Source organism: Sinocyclocheilus anshuiensis, unplaced genomic scaffold (assembly GCF_001515605.1).
Source record: "Sinocyclocheilus anshuiensis isolate Anshui unplaced genomic scaffold, SAMN03320099.WGS_v1.1 scaffold945, whole genome shotgun sequence".
Taxonomy (NCBI): domain Eukaryota; kingdom Metazoa; phylum Chordata; class Actinopteri; order Cypriniformes; family Cyprinidae; genus Sinocyclocheilus; species Sinocyclocheilus anshuiensis.
In genome coordinates this window covers 275,910-295,484 of record NW_015557112.1, presented here as the reverse complement: position 1 = coordinate 295,484, position 19,575 = coordinate 275,910, and the positions used below count along the sequence as shown (strand labels likewise).

Here is a 19,575-nt window from a genome sequence, read left to right as displayed (position 1 = left end):
ATAGCAGTAACTGCCAAAAAAAAAAAAGGAAAGGAAAACACAGGTGAGTCCAAGGGAACCAACACAGGTTTAGCTGGCATGACAAATAGACACTGTTACGGGAACCGCTACTCGCTCCACATGCCATCAGCAAAACCTGCTCAAACTAAGATCTGACAGGACTGGTGATGTCATGACATGGCTTGTTTTATATAAATAGCCATTTTTGTTTTTCTTGTAAAAATCACAGACATTACATCGTGGCTTTGCAGTTGACTTTAATTTGTGCTAGTATAATTATGGTCAAATCCAACATATTCTGATCAAATAAGCCTGTTTCTCTGAAAGAGTTGAATTTGAGGGCATTTATTCTATATATATATATATATATATATATATATATATATTGGCACTGTGCAAAGTTCAAAGTTTAGCTGTAATGCAGCTGCTAAATATTCATTCAATTAAAACATATTTGAAGAGTTTATTTGAGACCTCATTTGAAGGATTTGTTAATGGCAAATTTTGCAATATATATTTTCTCAATACCCAACAATAATATCACATTGTGGGGTGTCTGGGGACTCCCACCACTAGAAATTACAAAAAAAAAAAAATTCACAATTTTAAAAATAGGTTTTCTATGACTGTGGTAACCAAAATGAAATAATGAATAATGAGACTGAAACAACCACCTAACACGGATGTCATGCAGGAAGGTTTACAGATTTATCTGTATGAGGCCTTAATTGTTTTATGGTGTGTCATTATTAAGGGTGCACCAGCACCTGGCAGTAGTTTACTGCAGAAGTTAGTGCATTTCTTTATTGTGTTGACATACCTGGAGGGTTCTTGCCAGGCTCATTGTTGCTAGGACTTCCTGACTGTTGCAAGTCTGAAAACACAAATAAATGTGGTGGATTAAAACACAAAACCCAGAATGATCAGTAGATCAACAGATGACAGTACTGCACTTGACTGTAATTTCTCATCCACTTGCAGTGTTTCCTCATGTTTGTTTAGCTCTTATGGTTTTTAGACATTAGACATTAACAAATCAGAAAAAAATCAATATCAGAGCAATAGAAATACATAATGTATAAAGAATAAATATGGTCCAAGAGACCACACTTAAAACTGGGATATTTTTCATTTAAACCTAGAAATAAACTGAAATTTTACAACATGGATTTTTACTTTTTTTAAATATAAAATTTATAAGAAATATTTCAGATTCTGAACTAGATCACTAACAAAATAAACACATTTGTGGCATCGATCATGTGAATTTGTACACATAGTCATGCTGGAGAATCATCAGGTTTTACAAAAGTTTGTGGAGTTTGGTATAGCAGATAGCCGTTATGGTCGTTGCTGCCCCTTCGTTGCTTCCTGAAAAGGAAACTACATTTACTGGGTCCTGACAGGACAGGCCAGATGTGTGCAGAAACATGCTTGCTTCTTTCAGTGAGGGGGAAAAAGAGACGAAAGAGGGAGGGAGAAGAGCAGAATGTAAGAACAGGCAATGGCAAAGCTGAAACGTTCCTCGCAAAAGTAAAATGGAGACACACATGTACAACACTCGCCCCACCTTGTAGGGTGTGAGCAAAAGAAGAGAGTGGGGGAGGATAAGATGGAGACGAATCCTGTCTGTTGCTGATGTGTGCTTTAATGTTCACATGATTAACAATGTTACCTTACAGAACCTTTAGGAGGGTCCTCCCTTGATTCTATACTGCTAACGGCACACCTCCAATGGAGCACATTCACCCAGTCTTTTCAGGAACTAATAATTTGCTTTTTTCAAGATCACAAGAAGCACAATATCAGGGATGCTTTGAAAAAAAAAATCTGACTGGTAGCAATAAAGCAAGAAGTATTTTCATGTTGTGGTTGATATTACAATCTAAATTAAATTTAGGTAAATGTTAGATGACAGCATAAGTAACCTAAATGTCAAAATAGGAGAAATGAGCTTGTACAATTAATTATGAATTATTCAATATAATTCAATATATATCCAGTATGGACTGATTCTATAATCATTAAAAAAGTAATATCAGTCAATATCTGATATGTTACCAATACAATGCAATGCGTAAACAACCCATCACAGAGGGTGTCTTGTAATCTAAAGGAGACTAAAACTTTAATTAAATGATCAACTCGACACTGTTATCAGCCAATGCAATCTTAAGATGCCAATATATTGGTTTGGCCAGTAAATACAACATGCAAAAGAGAAAAGGAGTTCCTTGAGCTCCTTTTCAGAAGTGAAAGTTAAAGGGGAGAGGTAAAGAAATAGAGAGAGAAATAAATCCCACCTCCTCAAAAATGACCATTAAACAGAGCTGCAAATATGGAATGTTCTTGGCTTCAGCTCAACAATGACAAAGAAAGGAAGGGAACAACATACATTAATAAGAAAAAAAGCCCAGAGAAACTTTTTTCTAGTGCATTCGTGAGAATTTTTAAGAGCTATTTCTGCATTAAGCGTTGACATTTTTTTTCTTTGTTTGGTTAAGAGCAGGTTGATCTTTGATTGGTCAGAAGCGTTATTGTGACACTATTGTGACAGTGCCCGTTCCTATGCCAACCTCCCCAATTCACATACAAGTTCTACACCATCCATCAGTCTGCTTAAAGACATCTCCTACCATGCCAATGCCCCAAGAGAGAGGAAAAAAAACGGAGGAAGGTGAAGGAATAGTTGGAAGGTGAAGGAATAGAACACAAACATGCAGTTGTGTTTTACACATGGTAAGGGATTTTGAACAACATTTAGCTAAAGAGTTTGGCCAGGGTTTAGATGATTGTGTGTATGTGTCTTTGTGTAAAAGAGAGACAGCTCCCAGAAACACTCTAAGCTTCTCCAAGCACAACTACCCATGGCACCCAACAGCCCTGCCACTTGTTTAAACAAATAAACTGTCCAAGGAGAGAACAAGGAAGAGAGAGGGCAGACTGAGGAGGGGAAATTAATCTTTTCTTTCTTTGCACAGTAACCCATAAGAAAAGTAAGGTACAATTGCATTTTTCTAAAGAAAATGTGAGCTGTTTGCATGTGCTAAACTCTTCGCCATGATGGTAGGGTGCTCTGAATAGACTCCAGGGTATCGCAGTGTAGTTTCTAAGGTTGTGGTTTGTAGCATGTTATGCGGTTGCTATTCCTAGGGTTGCTAGGTCATTGCTCACTGGCCCATAAGAGTCGAAAGAGCCCACTCCCAAGTCCCATGATATTGTTCTCTAAAAACTTGATGGTAGTTTTTCACCTGTATTATCATCCACCAGGTGACAATTAAAAGTCTGATGGGTTAGAAAAGCAGCAGCTGAGTTCTCCTTAAAGGCTGTGACACACTGTGGACTAGTGTCAATGAAAGCCTACAGCCATACGTTCTGTGTGAGAGGAAATAACTCTCCATACCATCAGGTGGCAGTAGCCTATATTTGTCATTCAAAATGTAAAACTGGAACTAGAACTTTGGATATGCAGTCTTACGCTTGTTTATCATTTTGAATATGAGATAATATAGTTTAGGGACCAGTTCTCACTTTTAACTAATTGATTATTAGCATGAATGTTACTAGCATATTGTCTGTTTAATAGTACTTATAAAGCACATATTAATGCTTTATTCTGCATGACCTTATTTTAGATCCCTTAATCCTACCCCACAATTAAACTTAACAACAATGTTCTTGGCTTCAGCTCAACAATGACAAAGAAAGGAAGGGAACAACATACATTAATAAGAAAAAAAGCCCAGAGAAACTTTTTTCTAGTGCATTCGTGAGAATTTTTAAGAGCTATTTCTGCATTAAGCGTTGACATTTTTTTTCTTTGTTTGGTTAAGAGCAGGTTGATCTTTGATTGGTCAGAAGCGTTATTGTGACACTATTGTGACAGTGCCCGTTCCTATGCCAACCTCCCCAATTCACATACAAGTTCTACACCATCCATCAGTCTGCTTAAAGACATCTCCTACCATGCCAATGCCCCAAGAGAGAGGAAAAAAAACGGAGGAAGGTGAAGGAATAGTTGGAAGGTGAAGGAATAGAACACAAACATGCAGTTGTGTTTTACACATGGTAAGGGATTTTGAACAACATTTAGCTAAAGAGTTTGGCCAGGGTTTAGATGATTGTGTGTATGTGTCTTTGTGTAAAAGAGAGACAGCTCCCAGAAACACTCTAAGCTTCTCCAAGCACAACTACCCATGGCACCCAACAGCCCTGCCACTTGTTTAAACAAATAAACTGTCCAAGGAGAGAACAAGGAAGAGAGAGGGCAGACTGAGGAGGGGAAATTAATCTTTTCTTTCTTTGCACAGTAACCCATAAGAAAAGTAAGGTACAATTGCATTTTTCTAAAGAAAATGTGAGCTGTTTGCATGTGCTAAACTCTTCGCCATGATGGTAGGGTGCTCTGAATAGACTCCAGGGTATCGCAGTGTAGTTTCTAAGGTTGTGGTTTGTAGCATGTTATGCGGTTGCTATTCCTAGGGTTGCTAGGTCATTGCTCACTGGCCCATAAGAGTCGAAAGAGCCCACTCCCAAGTCCCATGATATTGTTCTCTAAAAACTTGATGGTAGTTTTTCACCTGTATTATCATCCACCAGGTGACAATTAAAAGTCTGATGGGTTAGAAAAGCAGCAGCTGAGTTCTCCTTAAAGGCTGTGACACACTGTGGACTAGTGTCAATGAAAGCCTACAGCCATACGTTCTGTGTGAGAGGAAATAACTCTCCATACCATCAGGTGGCAGTAGCCTATATTTGTCATTCAAAATGTAAAACTGGAACTAGAACTTTGGATATGCAGTCTTACGCTTGTTTATCATTTTGAATATGAGATAATATAGTTTAGGGACCAGTTCTCACTTTTAACTAATTGATTATTAGCATGAATGTTACTAGCATATTGTCTGTTTAATAGTACTTATAAAGCACATATTAATGCTTTATTCTGCATGACCTTATTTTAGATCCCTTAATCCTACCCCACAATTAAACTTAACAACTACCTCACTAACTATTAATAAGCAGCAAATTAGGAGTTTATTGAGGCAAAAATCGTAGTTAATAGCTAATCATGTGAATTGGTCCCCAAACTAAAGTGTGGCCGAATATGAATCTTGTTCATCAGTTGGTCTTCACTTTCTTCAGTCTGTGCCGATTCAACATCACAGACCCTCAATGATGGCTTGACAACCATCGGCTTGGTGTCACCATGCTAAAAAGCAATTTGAGCTCTCAATTCTGTCATTCTTACTCACCCTCATGACGTTTCAAACCTGTATAATTTTCTATTCTTTGTGGAACATAAAAGTCTCTTTTCTTTATCCAAACAATGTAAGTCAATGGGTACCAAAATAGTTTGGTTTATAATTTTCTTCAAAAATATATTTTGTGTTCAGCAAAGTCTACGCGAGGGAGGGTAAATGATAACAGAATTTCCCTTCTTGGGTGAACTATCCCTTTAAAGTTATGGGTTTGTTGAATAGTGTAAGCAAAAGTAATAATGACGCTTGCCTTGGCAACTTAAAATCTAAGATGAAGACATCTGATCTAGGATCATATCTACATGAATAGAAGCATGATGAGCTCATTGCAGATCGCGTGAGCTTCATAAATACGATGCGTCAATGTATCTTTGTGCCACCTTATCTGTTGGATCGCATCCATACAGCTGTCACAATTATACCTTCTGCACTTCTTCCACCCGCAACGTAAGGTAATTTCATTATGCAGGATGAATACCTCCAATACCTGAATCTGGGATCTATGAACCCAAACCCGCAAGCGCACACACTAACACTTGGCTCCATTCCTGTGTAATCTAAGCAGTCTTTGTTTTGTGCGTGGTTGAGAGCTATCACATACTTCAGCAACTTTAATTCAACGTATCACACCCCCACCCCGCGCACGCAAATGCACGCGCAAACAGACCTGATGCGTGCATACCGTCGACATTTCAGGAGGAGGCGTCTGGCAGCCATTTTAGAAAGCTGCACACATGTACTGTTATGCTTGCCAAAGAAACCAGGCCTGAGCCAAGAACGCTCTCTCTCTCCTCCTCTTACTCTATCCTGAGTCCTGAGCCAAGCAGAGGGCGGGAGAGCGAGAGCGAGAGAGAAAGAGAGAGACAGCAGAGGAGACTAAGAGGCAAAGATATCTCCTAATTATGGGCAGTCCTTGCCGAAATGTTTTGAACGGTACAGCTGCAATCTTGTAAATATTGTGTGTATGTGAGTGAGTGACACCCAGCGACTGAGTGTGTTTGTGTGTGCTGGTCACTCGCCCACTCTTGTAACCTCGCACTACGGCTGTGACATTAGTGCACATACAGCAAAAAGTGCCTATCTACATCAATCTTTCAGTATCTTTCTCTATCTGTTACTCTATCCACTTTCTCCCTCTCTTCATTACGGCAATTGTTGATATATCACAGCTCTTTATCAAAGTTTGCTATAACCCAAACAGATATAGTGAGCAGCATGCCAGCTTTAGAGCTCTAGAGAGTAAATGTCAGATAAGACTCGTGCCAGCCGGCATCTTATCTGAAAGCACAACTATAGATGAGCTGATGGTCATTTCATAGTGCAGTTAATGCCACCTCACTTGTGTAAATTTATGTAACCATTTAATTAACAAATCGTCACCTTGGAATTATAAGGTTCTATCTGACATTTTTGTTAAAATTGAGTTATTCACATATTCTTATTCTGTGACAACTTATTTCAGTTATGTGAGGTTTCTTTTGTAAGCTGTGTACATTTTGGGCCTTTTTTTACAAAACAAAAAGGGTTCTATCTACAGAAGTCTATGGAACGCAAAAACTTTGAAGCTCAAAACTGCTCAGAATGCAGACAGAAATATCAACTCTAAGAAATAGTATGCATGCTAAGCGTAATGTGTCTATGCCAAAGTATTTTGTTAAATAATACTACATATATTAGATGCTTTTATGATTTATATAATGCAAAAGTCTTAAATGCAAATAAATAAATAAATAAATAAATGTTCTGCATGAATACTACACAACACACACTAGAATACTTAACTGTTATTGGTCAAACACCTATTTTTTTCTTGTATAATAACTGCAAACCATACATTTCTTATATTTCTTCTCACATAATAAAAAACTGAAACTCAATTTGATAACTGCATTGCTGCAATTTTGCTCAAAACTGCATTGCAGCATTGTTTTGTTTTAACAAACTGACTTTTTAAAAATATAAATAGGCATAACATAAATATACTACACAAATGTGAATAAAGAAATATATATTATACACTACCATTCAAAAGTTTGTTAAGAGGGTTGGTAAGATGTTTAATGTCTTATGTCTTTCGAAAAGAGTAGAGGTGTGACCTCGGCATCCTGGCCAAATTTGCCCATTGGCCTCTGATCATCATGGCCTCCTAACAATCCCCATATCTACTGATTGGCTTCATCACTCTGTCTCCTCTCCACCAATAAGCTGGTGTGTGGTGGGCGTTCTGGCGCACTATGGCTGCCGTCGCATCATCCAGGTGGATGCTGCACACTGGTGGTGGATGAGGAGATACCCCCTGACAATGTAAAGCGCTTTGAGTACTTAGAAAAGCGCTATATAAATGTAATGAATTATTATTATTTTATTATTATGCTCACCAAGGGTGCAAACATTTGATCAAAAATCACCATTTATTCAATCAAAGATGAAATTAAAACAGCAATACTGTGAAATGTTATTACAATTCAAAATAACTGTTTGTATTTTGATACATTTTGAAATGAATTTATTCCTGTGATGGCAAAGCTGAATGTTCTGCAGCCATTACTCCAGCCTTTAGTGTCACATGACTCTTTAGTATGCTGATTTGCTCTTAAAGAAACATTTCTTATTATTAGCACAGTAATAAACAAATAAATACCTTAGCCCAAACTTTTAAGGGGTAATACATATTATACAAAGGGATATTATTTTATATATATTTTTTAAATAGGCCTATTTAAATTACAAGTAAAGTAAATGTAAATACTTGTAAATGTAAATGTTTAGTGGGTTTCCTGTATTTGAAAATCTTTAGGTCTATAATTGGACTGTTTTTATTATAGGCTCTGATTAGATTACAGCTCAAGTTTTCTCCTATCGAGTATCCTTTCACAAGAGTTTGCATGTCACACATCAGACTTTACACACACAGTCTGAAACATACACTGACCCTCTCTGAGACACAATCTATCTACTCATACACACACACACACACACACACACACACACACACAACACAGACACGGTGTGAAAGTGGGACCAAAGCCCGAATGACAGACACATACACCCCGCCTCCCCCCAATACTTTCCAAAAAAGAAAAGTTTATCCCCAGCCACACATCCTCAGTTGGCCTCAGTTTCCCGCCCAAGTTCAAGCACTTGATTGCAGACATGAAGAGGAGAGGCTAAAGTCAGAATCTCCAGGGATGAATGATTGAGCAGAAAGAGAGAAAGAAAAGGGGTGGGAAAGAGAGAGTTGAAAAGAAGGACCTAACAATAGTAGAGACAGGATGGGCTGTTAAATAGGAGTGGGGTGGATCATGCTAGGACAAACTAGACAGAGAGAGAGAGAGAGAGAGAGCAAGACTGAAACAAAAGATAAATTGTGTGCATTTAAGACTGCCTTCTGTGGCTCAAAAAAGTGCAAATAAAAGAAGTGTCTGGGAAAACAAGTCACTCAGGGCACCTTACACACACACACATGTCCAACTTCGGGCACACATATTCACAATAACACACTGTGTTAATAAAGACACAGCCATAAAGCGTACACAATAGCTGAGATGCACACTGCATCACACAGAGAGCGCTGATGTACACATGTTCCCATGTCAGCACAACACTGAACCCAGGGTGGCTCATCCGTCACGTTCAAAATAACCAGACCACTGTGACAGCACTGTGTGTGTGTGTGTGTGTGTGTGTGTGTGTCTGTGTGTGTGTGTGTACTTTCCACGTCAGTAACAAAGGAAGCCTATAGAGGTCATGTCAAATCAAACTCGTCTACAACTGCTGCATCTGGCCTTACAATCTTTAGTCACACTTTCTTTCCAAAGAGACCTTAGTTCCTAGTCATAACACCCATCAATAAGTTGACAAGTGTCCCCCCTCTCGTCGAAGAAGGCGAGATTTACTGTTCACAGAAGCTGAGCTGCGGTAAGATAAGACATGACGAGACAATTCAGCAATATTTGCCAACTGTTTACGATAAAAAAAGTTAAATGACAGACATTAATTTTCTTTATTTAGTCTTTTCGAATTTCTTTATGCCATTTACGTTATTCATCACAATATAAGATAAGAGTGAATGTTTGTAAATCTCTATCCAGGCTTTCTTCTGTAATTTCACGCATCTAAAAAAAAACAAACAAAAAAAAAACATAAAATATTATTCTCAAACTTACACTGGAACATTGTAAATCTGAAAACTTTCGCTTTCAAGTGCCATGATTAGGAAAGTGATAGTGCTATATTAGGCTATAATAAAAATATCATTTGCCAGTTCACATGCATTATTTTACACTGGCGGTCAAATGTTTTAAATAATTAAGACTTTTTTATTTATTTGTTTTTTGAAAGAAGGCTGAATTTATTTGTTCAAAAATACAGTAAAATAATTATATAATAAAATATTACACTTAAAACAGTTTTCTATTAAATATATTTTAAAATTTAATTTATTTCTGATTAAAGCTGAATTTTCAGCATCATTAGCCTACTCCAGTCTTCAGTGTCACATGATCCTTCAGAAATCATTCTAATAAGCTGTTTTGCTGCTTGATTTTTATCAGTTAGTATTTGTGATCAATTATTACTAATGATTCTTATTATTATCAATACTGAAAACAGTTTTATATTTATTTATATTTATATTACCTTACTGAATGGTAATGTATCACATTTTCCATAAAAAAATATTAAGCAGCACAACTTATTTCAACATTGATAGTAATCAGAAATGTTTCTTGAGCAGCAAATCAGCATATTAGAATGATTTCTGAAGGACCAATAGAAAGTCACCATAAAAAAACAGTCCACATTCTGCACTACATTCCAAGTCTTTTAGAGCAGAGCATTGTGTCATATGGACTGATATTATGGTAGGCATTTAACTTTAGATATATTTGTTACATACATCATTAAAGACAAATTATAATGTAAAGAAGTATGCCAGTCATTAATTAATGTTAATAATAAGAATTTCAATAAAAACAAAATAGATAGCATTTTTATTTCTGTATTGAGTTATATGTTTTATGTTAGTAAGTGGTGTTAAAAATTGCTCTGTGCTTAATGAGCTGGTGGGTTTATGGTGTGGTGGGCTGCTCTGTGCCAGAAACTCCAGGGCCACTTTTTAGCCCCAGTCCACCCCTGGTGTCGTGGGATGCCACCATCGGCCTGATCCATCCGTAGCTGTGGCAAATGTCCAAGCCTTTTTGTAGCCATCAGACGTGAGGAAGGGAGGAGTGAAGAGAAAGAGGGAGGGAGGGATGGAGAGACTGAGACTATAGATTCAATTATGCATGCACATTTCTCCATTCATGGAGGCTTCTACGGACGAGGACAGAGGAAGCAGAAGGGGGGAACCAATGACATTCTGCTGTACGTAGCTCCTGTTGAGAGGAACACTAATGAGGTGACACTCAGTGGTTGGAGTCCAGCCAAAACAGTTCATTAACTCCGCACAAGTAGTTAAGAGGAGGAGAGATGGGGTGGGGAATGGCTTGAGAAAAATGAAGGAGAAGAAAGACAGACAGAGAAAGAAAGTTGTGAATGACATGACGGGAGGCCAGTGCCTGTGTGGAGTATGTTTATGATCAGTAGCAGTATAGTGTATGTGAAAATTTGTGCAAAACTACACATATTCAAAGTCGGCTAGTTGACATGTGCAGTAAAAGGGGTCTTGAGATGCCTTTTTAACCCGACAGTAAAAACAAAGTTACAACTACAAATTATAATAATAAAAACATAATATTGACTTAAATTATTAATTTTAACAATTAATAAAAGTAATTAAATTAAAACTAAATTCAAAAGAAAAAATCTACGACCTCACTTATCCACTAGTCAGTCGTTGGATATCTAAGTTGACAATTGTGAAAACTTATAAAGCTCCATGCAAACCTGTAAACTAAGACAGACCATGATGTCTTCTGTTTTCATCTCATGTTTACCCGGTTGGAAGAGTGCAAGCTAAGAACAAACTTTTCTCTTTCAGAGAGTGTTGGCTTACACAGTGCAAGTCCTGGCAAGAATTAACCTTTCACGTGCTGCACAGGTCACAGCTCTCAATGTTTATTGTTCAAAACAAAACCAATCATCTAAAGCAATAGTTTATGCTTATTCTATCAGTTACAAGCCCACCAGGGCGCTATTCTCAAAAATTAAAAATTAAAAGCCAAATTAGCATTGCTCACACATCGGTGCATGCATACTTTGACACTCACAGTGTGAGAAGAAATCCTGTTCAACCACTTCGCTATCTTTCTTGTACACAATGTGCAGTTACTCTCCTTAAAGCTATATTCACATGAACAAAATAAATGACATGCCAAGGAATGACGAATCAGACAATGTTGAATTTATGGAGGAGCTCAATTACTCTACAATATAGAATGCACAGTTTATGCTAGCAGTCTAGGTGACAACATTTGCATATTGTAGCAAACCAAAGCAGGTTAGTCAGGATCTACAACAGCATGCTTCAGGGGTTTCTGTGGTTTGTTAAAACAACAATTAAAAGTGCATTCTTTAGATTTGTTACAAAAAAATAAAATAAATAATAATAAAAAAAAGTTATAAAAACTGAGAAACACTTGAGGACACACTTGCGGCTGAGAACAGACTGAAGTTGCACTCCACATTGCACATTTTATGCTAGTTCGCTAGTGATGTAAAAATATGCTTTAAAAATGAACTAATATTGTTTCTTTACGATTGGCACCGATACTGATTATTTATAAGCACCTAGTAACCAAAGTGCAGAAATAGTTTTTATATATTGTTCAGTTAAAATGTTAAGTTACTTTACCAGTTAACAAGATAACCAAGTGGCATCCAGTATCAGTAGATCCAATATCGAAGAACTGATTACAAGTGAAGAAAAGAAAAAAATCTTGGTGAAGAAAAGCAGTAAAGATTGTGTTTCAAATCCAGTTGTTATGTACGAGTTGCTAAATTGTTTACCTTAAAATTATATGTTCACTGACATTTAACATCCACAAAATTGTCATCTTACATTGCATAAGGGGTAGTGGGCAATATCAGCATACATGGATTCACACTTTAAATCTAAAATCCAATGGAAAAGCATATCATCAACACACTTTTGACTTACAATTTTAACATGATCCGGGTTGTGCTAATTCTAATCTTGCGTAGTTTTTAGGATGCACAGTATGCAAACTGGGATGCAGCATAGAAAAGCACACAGAACAGCATCCCTTATGCAACTGATTTTCTTTCAGCTAAAAGTAATCACAGTGCCAACCTCACCTGATAGCCAAGCTTCCGTTTGTAGTGAGGGCCAATGGGGTGTCAGCTCAAGCATGAGGAGGCGGGGCAATGTGCCAGCACAGTAGACACATAGTACCCAAGTATGGCCTCACTCCAGCTGGGCCAGAGGCGACAGACAGCAACTGTTTAGCACCCATATACACACACAAACACACACACGCAACCTAAATTGGATGTTGAGGGAATTATTGGATCATATAATGCCACATCTAAGGCAAGATCTTGGCCCGAAACAAAGAAGAAACAAAGCACACACTCATTTAGACAGCTCCACTGGCACACGTTTCTGGAACAAGATGGGAGGAAACACTGAGTTTAATGTGTCATTACAAACATAAAAACTGACTCCCAACATAGCCAACAGATGTCTGAGCACTTTTATAGTGCTACGACACCACTAATTTCAGTGCACACCAAAAAAACCTCAGCCAGGGCTAAAATAGAGGCTGCAGGTGTCTCTCAGTGCAACAGCACTCTATTAACTGTAAACCACTCTTGACATTCAGTGCCTTATTCTCACCTACATAAAATGCTGAATTATGAGTCCTTATGTCCCTAGTTTAGTCAGATAGTCCCTTGATCAATGGAAAACATGCTTCTGGTGTAAACAAAGGATCTTCATAAGCCAATATAAGCTGAGGGATCGAATTTAAAATGCATGTATCTAGAATTATGTCGCTGTTGGTTGTGGCTTTAAAAGGTGAGTCCTTGACAATACGTAATCCTGTCAGCTATTGTTTGAAGATTTGAATGTCTTTGCATTAATATGCCTCATCATGATATCCCAATTTTCTCTGGAACTAAACGCTGCAGGATAGTGGCCCTCTAGGAACAGGATTGGACACCCCTGCTTTATGGTGACCATTTCTGAAAAATTATACATATTCAAGAATCAAATCTCTACAGCCTCTTTTTTTACATAAGGCCCAAGAACAGCCTGAGCTAAAATTCTTAAATATTGTAACATGCTTACCTCATTGCCAAGCTACAGATGCACAAATAACCAAAGTATTACTGAGATTAGCATGTAGCCACGATTTGGCCAACAGCTGCTGTAACTATCAGGTACTGTCCTTCAGTAGGTGTATTTGATATAACATGAAGGAAACATCAGTCTTAAAATCCATCATAAGAACCAACTGTATTTTTAGCATATGGTCAACCAGTGACCTTAACCATAAGTTCCATTTCTCGAAATTTGTCCCCCATAGTGATGTTTTTTTTTTTTTTTTTCCTGGGACAGTTATGTAATTGAGCTTCTTGAGAAAGCGGTCATATTTAAAACAAAAAGCTTCAGTTCACAATATTTCTTTCTGGCAAATGTAGCAAGTGCATGAAACAGCTTGCAAAGACAAAATGGTGTTCCCCTGACAAAGCCTTTCCTGTGAAGAGTGTCAGAAAGCCAGCGGTTGATGATTAATACAAGCATAATAAAGCAGGCTCTCTTTTCACTCTGGAGAGCGCACACGACCGCTGCAAGGTCAGCAAGCAGGCGATCGGCCAATTGACCGGTCTTGCTGCAGCAACTGTCCAACAGCCTCAAAGATCTCCAGCCAGCTCACCAGAATGAAGCGACGCAATTCCATAATTCACGTGGCAGGATCCCTCATCCCTGGCAGATGCTCAGGCAGGCAAATCCTCCATGTGCTTCTTTGGCTTGCCGGGGTGGCCTTGGGCTTCAACAGTAACATGTGGTTTGGCTCCAGTGCTCAGTTTATATGGGCGATGGTAAGAAGAGGAACCACTAAATGAATTTCAGATTCTGTTGTTCTAAAACCATAAACAATTTTACACAAAGCCTGGCATTAAAGAACGGGGTCCTGGTGCAAAATGAGGAATGCTTCCAATAACAAAACTATTATGCAAACAGCTCTGTCTTCATCCTTCTGTAACCTGCAAATCTCTCCAAAAAAAAGAGATTGCATCTACTTCTAGTAAAATGTCTCAACAAACATCTCATTAAAAGTATATTCAGTAGGTCAATTGAGAATGCCATCTGAGAGATTACAAAAAGGAAACACTGTTTATTTTCACAGTTCCTCTGAATGCTGTCTTTCAGGTTTTATCCATTCTAAGCAAACATATACAAAGATAAAAGGAGCCACTGTAATGGCTTGCGAGAGGTTACAAGACCATCAAGCAAACGGTGTCCAACTTTTTTTTTTTTATAAATCATACTAAGTCTAGAATAAAAGTTTCAGCAGACGTTCATGCACAGTGTGGCAAAGGCTACCCTCCCTCTCTTTAGGGGATGGAATGCAAAAGGCTTTTGTGTGCAGTTTTGTTTTTGGGGCAGGTTGCCAAAACACTAAAATGATATAAAGAACAATGCCAAGCTGTCATGCAGATGAATTCAGTGGAGGCCTGTTAATTCTCCTTCACCTACAAAGGTGGCATTTCTTAACAAACCTCCTAGCAGACACCTCTCAGAGGGAAAGGAAGCTGGGGAAGGCTTAAGAAAAAGGGGGAGAGCTCAAAGCAGCATTAGGAGGCCTGAGATGTTAGTTTATGGTTTTTGTTCACATGACCTCAAAAGGCAAGTTCACATGTTAATCACATAAGAGCTCTTTTGTGCAAACGTTGTAGCCTCTCCTTCATAAGAATGAAGTGGCGGATGGAACTCTTAGTCCCAACAGTCAACTTTTCCAAGAGCCAACTCAGGAATTTCCCGTCCGGCATTTTTTCTTCTCCTGTTGTTTTTTCTCCCACTTCCTCTGTTCTTTGCGACTTTCTACTTGACCTAACGTAAGCAGACCTTTTTCTCTTAACAGCCAAACCTGTCACCTTCCGTCGTCCCAGTTTCTCTTTATTAGCAATGCCGATCAATGGGTCAAAGGTGACCGCGTTGTCACACATGGGAAGTGCCGTGCACTTCTCGTACACAACTCAGGAAGACAAACAACATGAAGGAGAGAGGGGTCTTCTTCTTTGTGTTTTGTGGGATTCAGAGGCAGGGCTTAAGGAAAGAAGTGAAGAAAAGAAAGCGGAGGAAAACAACCCGATGCGCTCACTGTACATGGTGTGATGTGATCTAGTTTTTCAACACCGAACAACCACCCCTCCAACACACCCCTGAAGATCTCCAGTGCACCAACACATTGCCACTGTTCTAGACAACACACACATTGTTTCCATTCAGTTACTGCTGCACGTTGGGAGATCAGGGCTCAGAGGCACACTCTGTCTCTTCACTTAACGAAGAATTCTAATGGCCAGAACACTTTTGAGCTTTTTTACAGCCCAGGTATGCTACCATCATGTGCATTAATTGTTATTGCCTTCAGCAATTTTCCATCGTCTGAGGAAAAACCCCAGCTACATTTTACTGCCTTTTTTCTGCCCTGTATGGCACTGCTATAAACACATAAACGTTTGATCAGCTACCTTTTCATTTCATTACAGAGTAAAACTGCACACCACACAAATGGATACATCATTGTAACTGTAATATAATTATACAATGCTATAAGGTAGGCCCTACATGTGGTTCCCGACTAAAAGATCCCTCCTGAACTTTGAATGAATGAATGTATGAATGAATTAATGAATTTTAGTATTTTTTTAAATTATGTCATCATCATGTTATTGACCCAAAAGGCAATGATAACAAATGCCTTCGTTCAGCACTTGGTGTTTATTTACTACATGTTCATAACTATTTCACCAAACCAGAAATGGACATGTTTTACACACTCAGCAACAAGTTCTATAACTCTTGATGCTCTTCTAACTGACATGTAAGAAAATACTGCCCACTTGTTTCTAACCAATTAGCATGGTTTTTGCAAATGTAACTAGACTTTAACCAATGTAAGCAACAACAGTCCAGAAATTTGTTCTCCCCACAATAAATTGTGTTGCTTTATAAAATTAGAGACTGATGTTCAAGTGATACTCCCCTAGCGCTTCCCTGCAGAGGCTGTAAAATGTTATCTGTACCGGGCCTAGACATGCCATTGCATCATGGAAACTGGGGGGGGATATCAAAGAGCCACCATTGGATCTGAGTCATCTGACACACGAATTCACACTCTTAGCAACTTTTTGCATGTACGTAGGCCCCCAGCCTTCATTACTGGACTACTTTTTCCAAATGTTCCCTAGAAGTGAGGTCAATCTTGTTGCTGACACCAGTGGCAGGCGTCAGGCAGCAGGGCTTCGGCCACATTCCCAGGTGGTTGGCAGAGGTGCTGCAACACTTCCCATCCGTGGCCTAGGGCCGCAATCCAAGCCACTCGAGTTTGGCATGCCTCACCTGGAACAGCCCATGCCTCCATTCATAAACATTTACTATGGCAAACCTGGGGGGCCATAGTGTCACATCGCTAAAAGTACAGTAAAACAGATCCTCCACAAAGCTAAAGCAGATACAGAAGGAAAATGCTGGGGGAAGGGCCTTTATTTAAGCGTTTTTATGTCGAGCACACAAAGAGCAGAGCATGCAAGGTGGGTTTTTTATCATTTGAAGGAATTATACAGATCGTATGTCACCATATGGAATTCCTTTTACACATAATGCATTTCCTTCATGGAGACAGTCTGTGAGAGGCCATATAGCATGTCTACAGGGAGCACTTTTTAGGACAGAGAAAAAACTCCAGTGACTTGCAGTGCACGTGGGGTGGGGGTGGGGGCCTCCAGCAGGGGCGGTCTCTTCTCGCTGAAGAGAAATATGCCATATGCACTCGTTGAACTGGGGCCTGCGCAGGCTCCTCTCAAGGTTATTAGAAAATCCTGCACACCAAGTATCCAGTGCAAAAACAAGCAGTGCAGAAGCAAACTTCAAGAGAGTTCTGCCATGGTCTGTGACTTGATGGGAACTTATTGAATAGCCCCACACAGTTAAAATAAAATTTCCATGATGATTTGAATAGAAGGTATTCACTTAGTTTGTCGTATCGGATGCCTCATAATGGCAGTGATTTGTCTCGGCCCCAGATAGCTGAGCTGCTGCCTTTGACATAGAGCTTCCTTCCCCTTCAAAGCGGCAAGCACCGGGGCAGAGCATCCGTTTGCTGCACCCCTGGGCCCTCATCCACACAAAGGTAGGAAACGTCAGCCAAGCGGTTTGCATTGTGACCGGGTCTCTAAATCACATCTTGTTTCATGCACTGCTCTTCATGCAAGTTTCACATGAGGAAATTATAAACACAACTGTGGCTTGTAAAGGTATCTGCCCACAGCCATTAGAGCACTCGGGAAAACCAGGCAACTAATTGAGTAACGCCACGGCCTATTTCAGTGGCATCAAGTTACAGTGTGCTGTAAACAAAGCCTGAACATCTACAGACACAAATCTGTATAAAAAAAAGATACTATCAGGGCCAGGATGGGCAAATCACAGACGAGTTCAGTTTATTAAGGATTAATCATCAGTTAAAACAGAAACATGAAGTCTAAATAAAGGAATATGCCACAGTAGAAATCATTTGATGATATTACCAGCTTACTTGTATTGGTCACAGCAAAGTATATGAACTGCTGGGGGATTCCTGTCAGCCTGCTCTCATTAGGGGGTGGTTAACCTGTCAACATTTCTTCTGTGATCCGAATAGAGGCATGCCTCGATAGGCAGTAAATAAACAAGCATGTAGATGAATTGGTTCCTTTGCATTAACAGACCATTAGCACCTCGTAAAGAAGCTCTTTTCAGTTTTACTACAGATTAACCCCCGTCTTCATAAAATCAGGCCCAGGAACTCATCTGCCACAGGTATCTTAGACCTCACAGTGGGAAAGGGGCTCTGTGATATCAGCCTAAGGAATCTTTGGTCTCTCCAGACACTAGACGAGTGGGACATTCAAGAGAAGGTCATTCATGTTCACTCAATCATGGCTCATGCCATTTTACCATGTCATAAATTATTGCAGAGCGCAGAAGAATGGGGAAGTAAGAAACTTCAGGTACCTAGTAAAAAGGTCTTCAGCTCATGTGGTCTTGCAATAAGAGCACACAAGTTAAAGAAGCTTAGACAGTTTCAGGTGCTTTTAACAGAGACTGTAAGGTAGAAGATAAACTAGGTCATAAATATCATGACAAGGCACAACGGCTTTCCAATACATTAAAGGAACCTCCGCTGCAACACAGAAGCAAATACGGATTATCACTGGTAGATGTTTACTCAAACTGTTCAATTTCACAAGAGACTGTGGGTGACTGCTCCTTGGATTAGCTGTGGTTTTATTAGCCGTCTTCTCTGGCTGCTCTTTGACAAATTTGTCGTTCTTATTAAAAGCTCTTGAGTGCTTCTGCTGAAAGGGGAGGGTTGAAACAAAGGCAATAACTAATCTTTTTTTATTGGAAGTTGTAATCACTCCACTTGCTCGGGTGACTGATAATACACCACTAGCACAACTTACTGTACACAACCCTCCCAACTATCTGAAGTGGGCAGGCTTAATAACAAACCAGCCAAACTTGATGGAACATTTCAGCAAGTAAACGATTTGCTATCACCTTATTTAACCTTGGCAGCTGTGACTAAAGCTCAGTGGAAGACGTCTGGAGTGTTAACCCTTAGTGCACATGAGGTAAAATCCCTGAGCTGCTGTGTACTTGAATCAGCACTTCATAAAACACTGGCGTTGGTCATGGGAATGAGCGTTGAGTGCTTTAAAAGACCAAAATAGTTTCATTAAAAACATAGCTACAGGATTTGAAATAGTGACAATCAATTCTCTATAGAGCTCTTTTGAAGATTCTTTTTTTGCCTTCCTTTTTTTTGTGTGCAAATAACAGAATAATGACTTTAGCAGGTAAGTCACATCCCCTAGAGTACTTAAACAGGTACTGAGCAGCCTCCAACACTATACACATTGGAGTAAAGTGTTTTAAAGACTGGTGATATCTGGCCTTTTGACATATTAACTGTTTCCTGTCATGTTGAAAAGTGAGAATGGTAGCAAGAACACTAAATCCTGAGCTGCTTATTTCAGACCTCAACGAAGACGACGACGAAAAATATTCGTTAACAAACATTTTTTCTGTGACTAAGACGAGACGTTGACGAGCTAAAACTAATATCTGATGATAAAA

At 39.0% G+C, this 19,575-nt stretch overlaps 1 protein-coding gene across 6 annotated transcripts in view; it reads right to left on the bottom strand.

Annotated features, from left to right (window-relative positions):
- The window catches only part of LOC107677696 (nuclear factor 1 B-type), a 100,596-nt gene that overhangs the window by 30,165 nt on the left and 50,856 nt on the right, over nt 1-19,575 (bottom strand). For all 6 annotated transcript variants that reach the window (XM_016472700.1, XM_016472698.1, XM_016472704.1 and 3 more), the window contains exon 3: nt 821-874. In XM_016472700.1, coding sequence (XP_016328186.1) covers nt 821-874 — 54 coding nt within the window. The remainder of the gene's footprint in view (nt 1-820; nt 875-19,575) is intronic.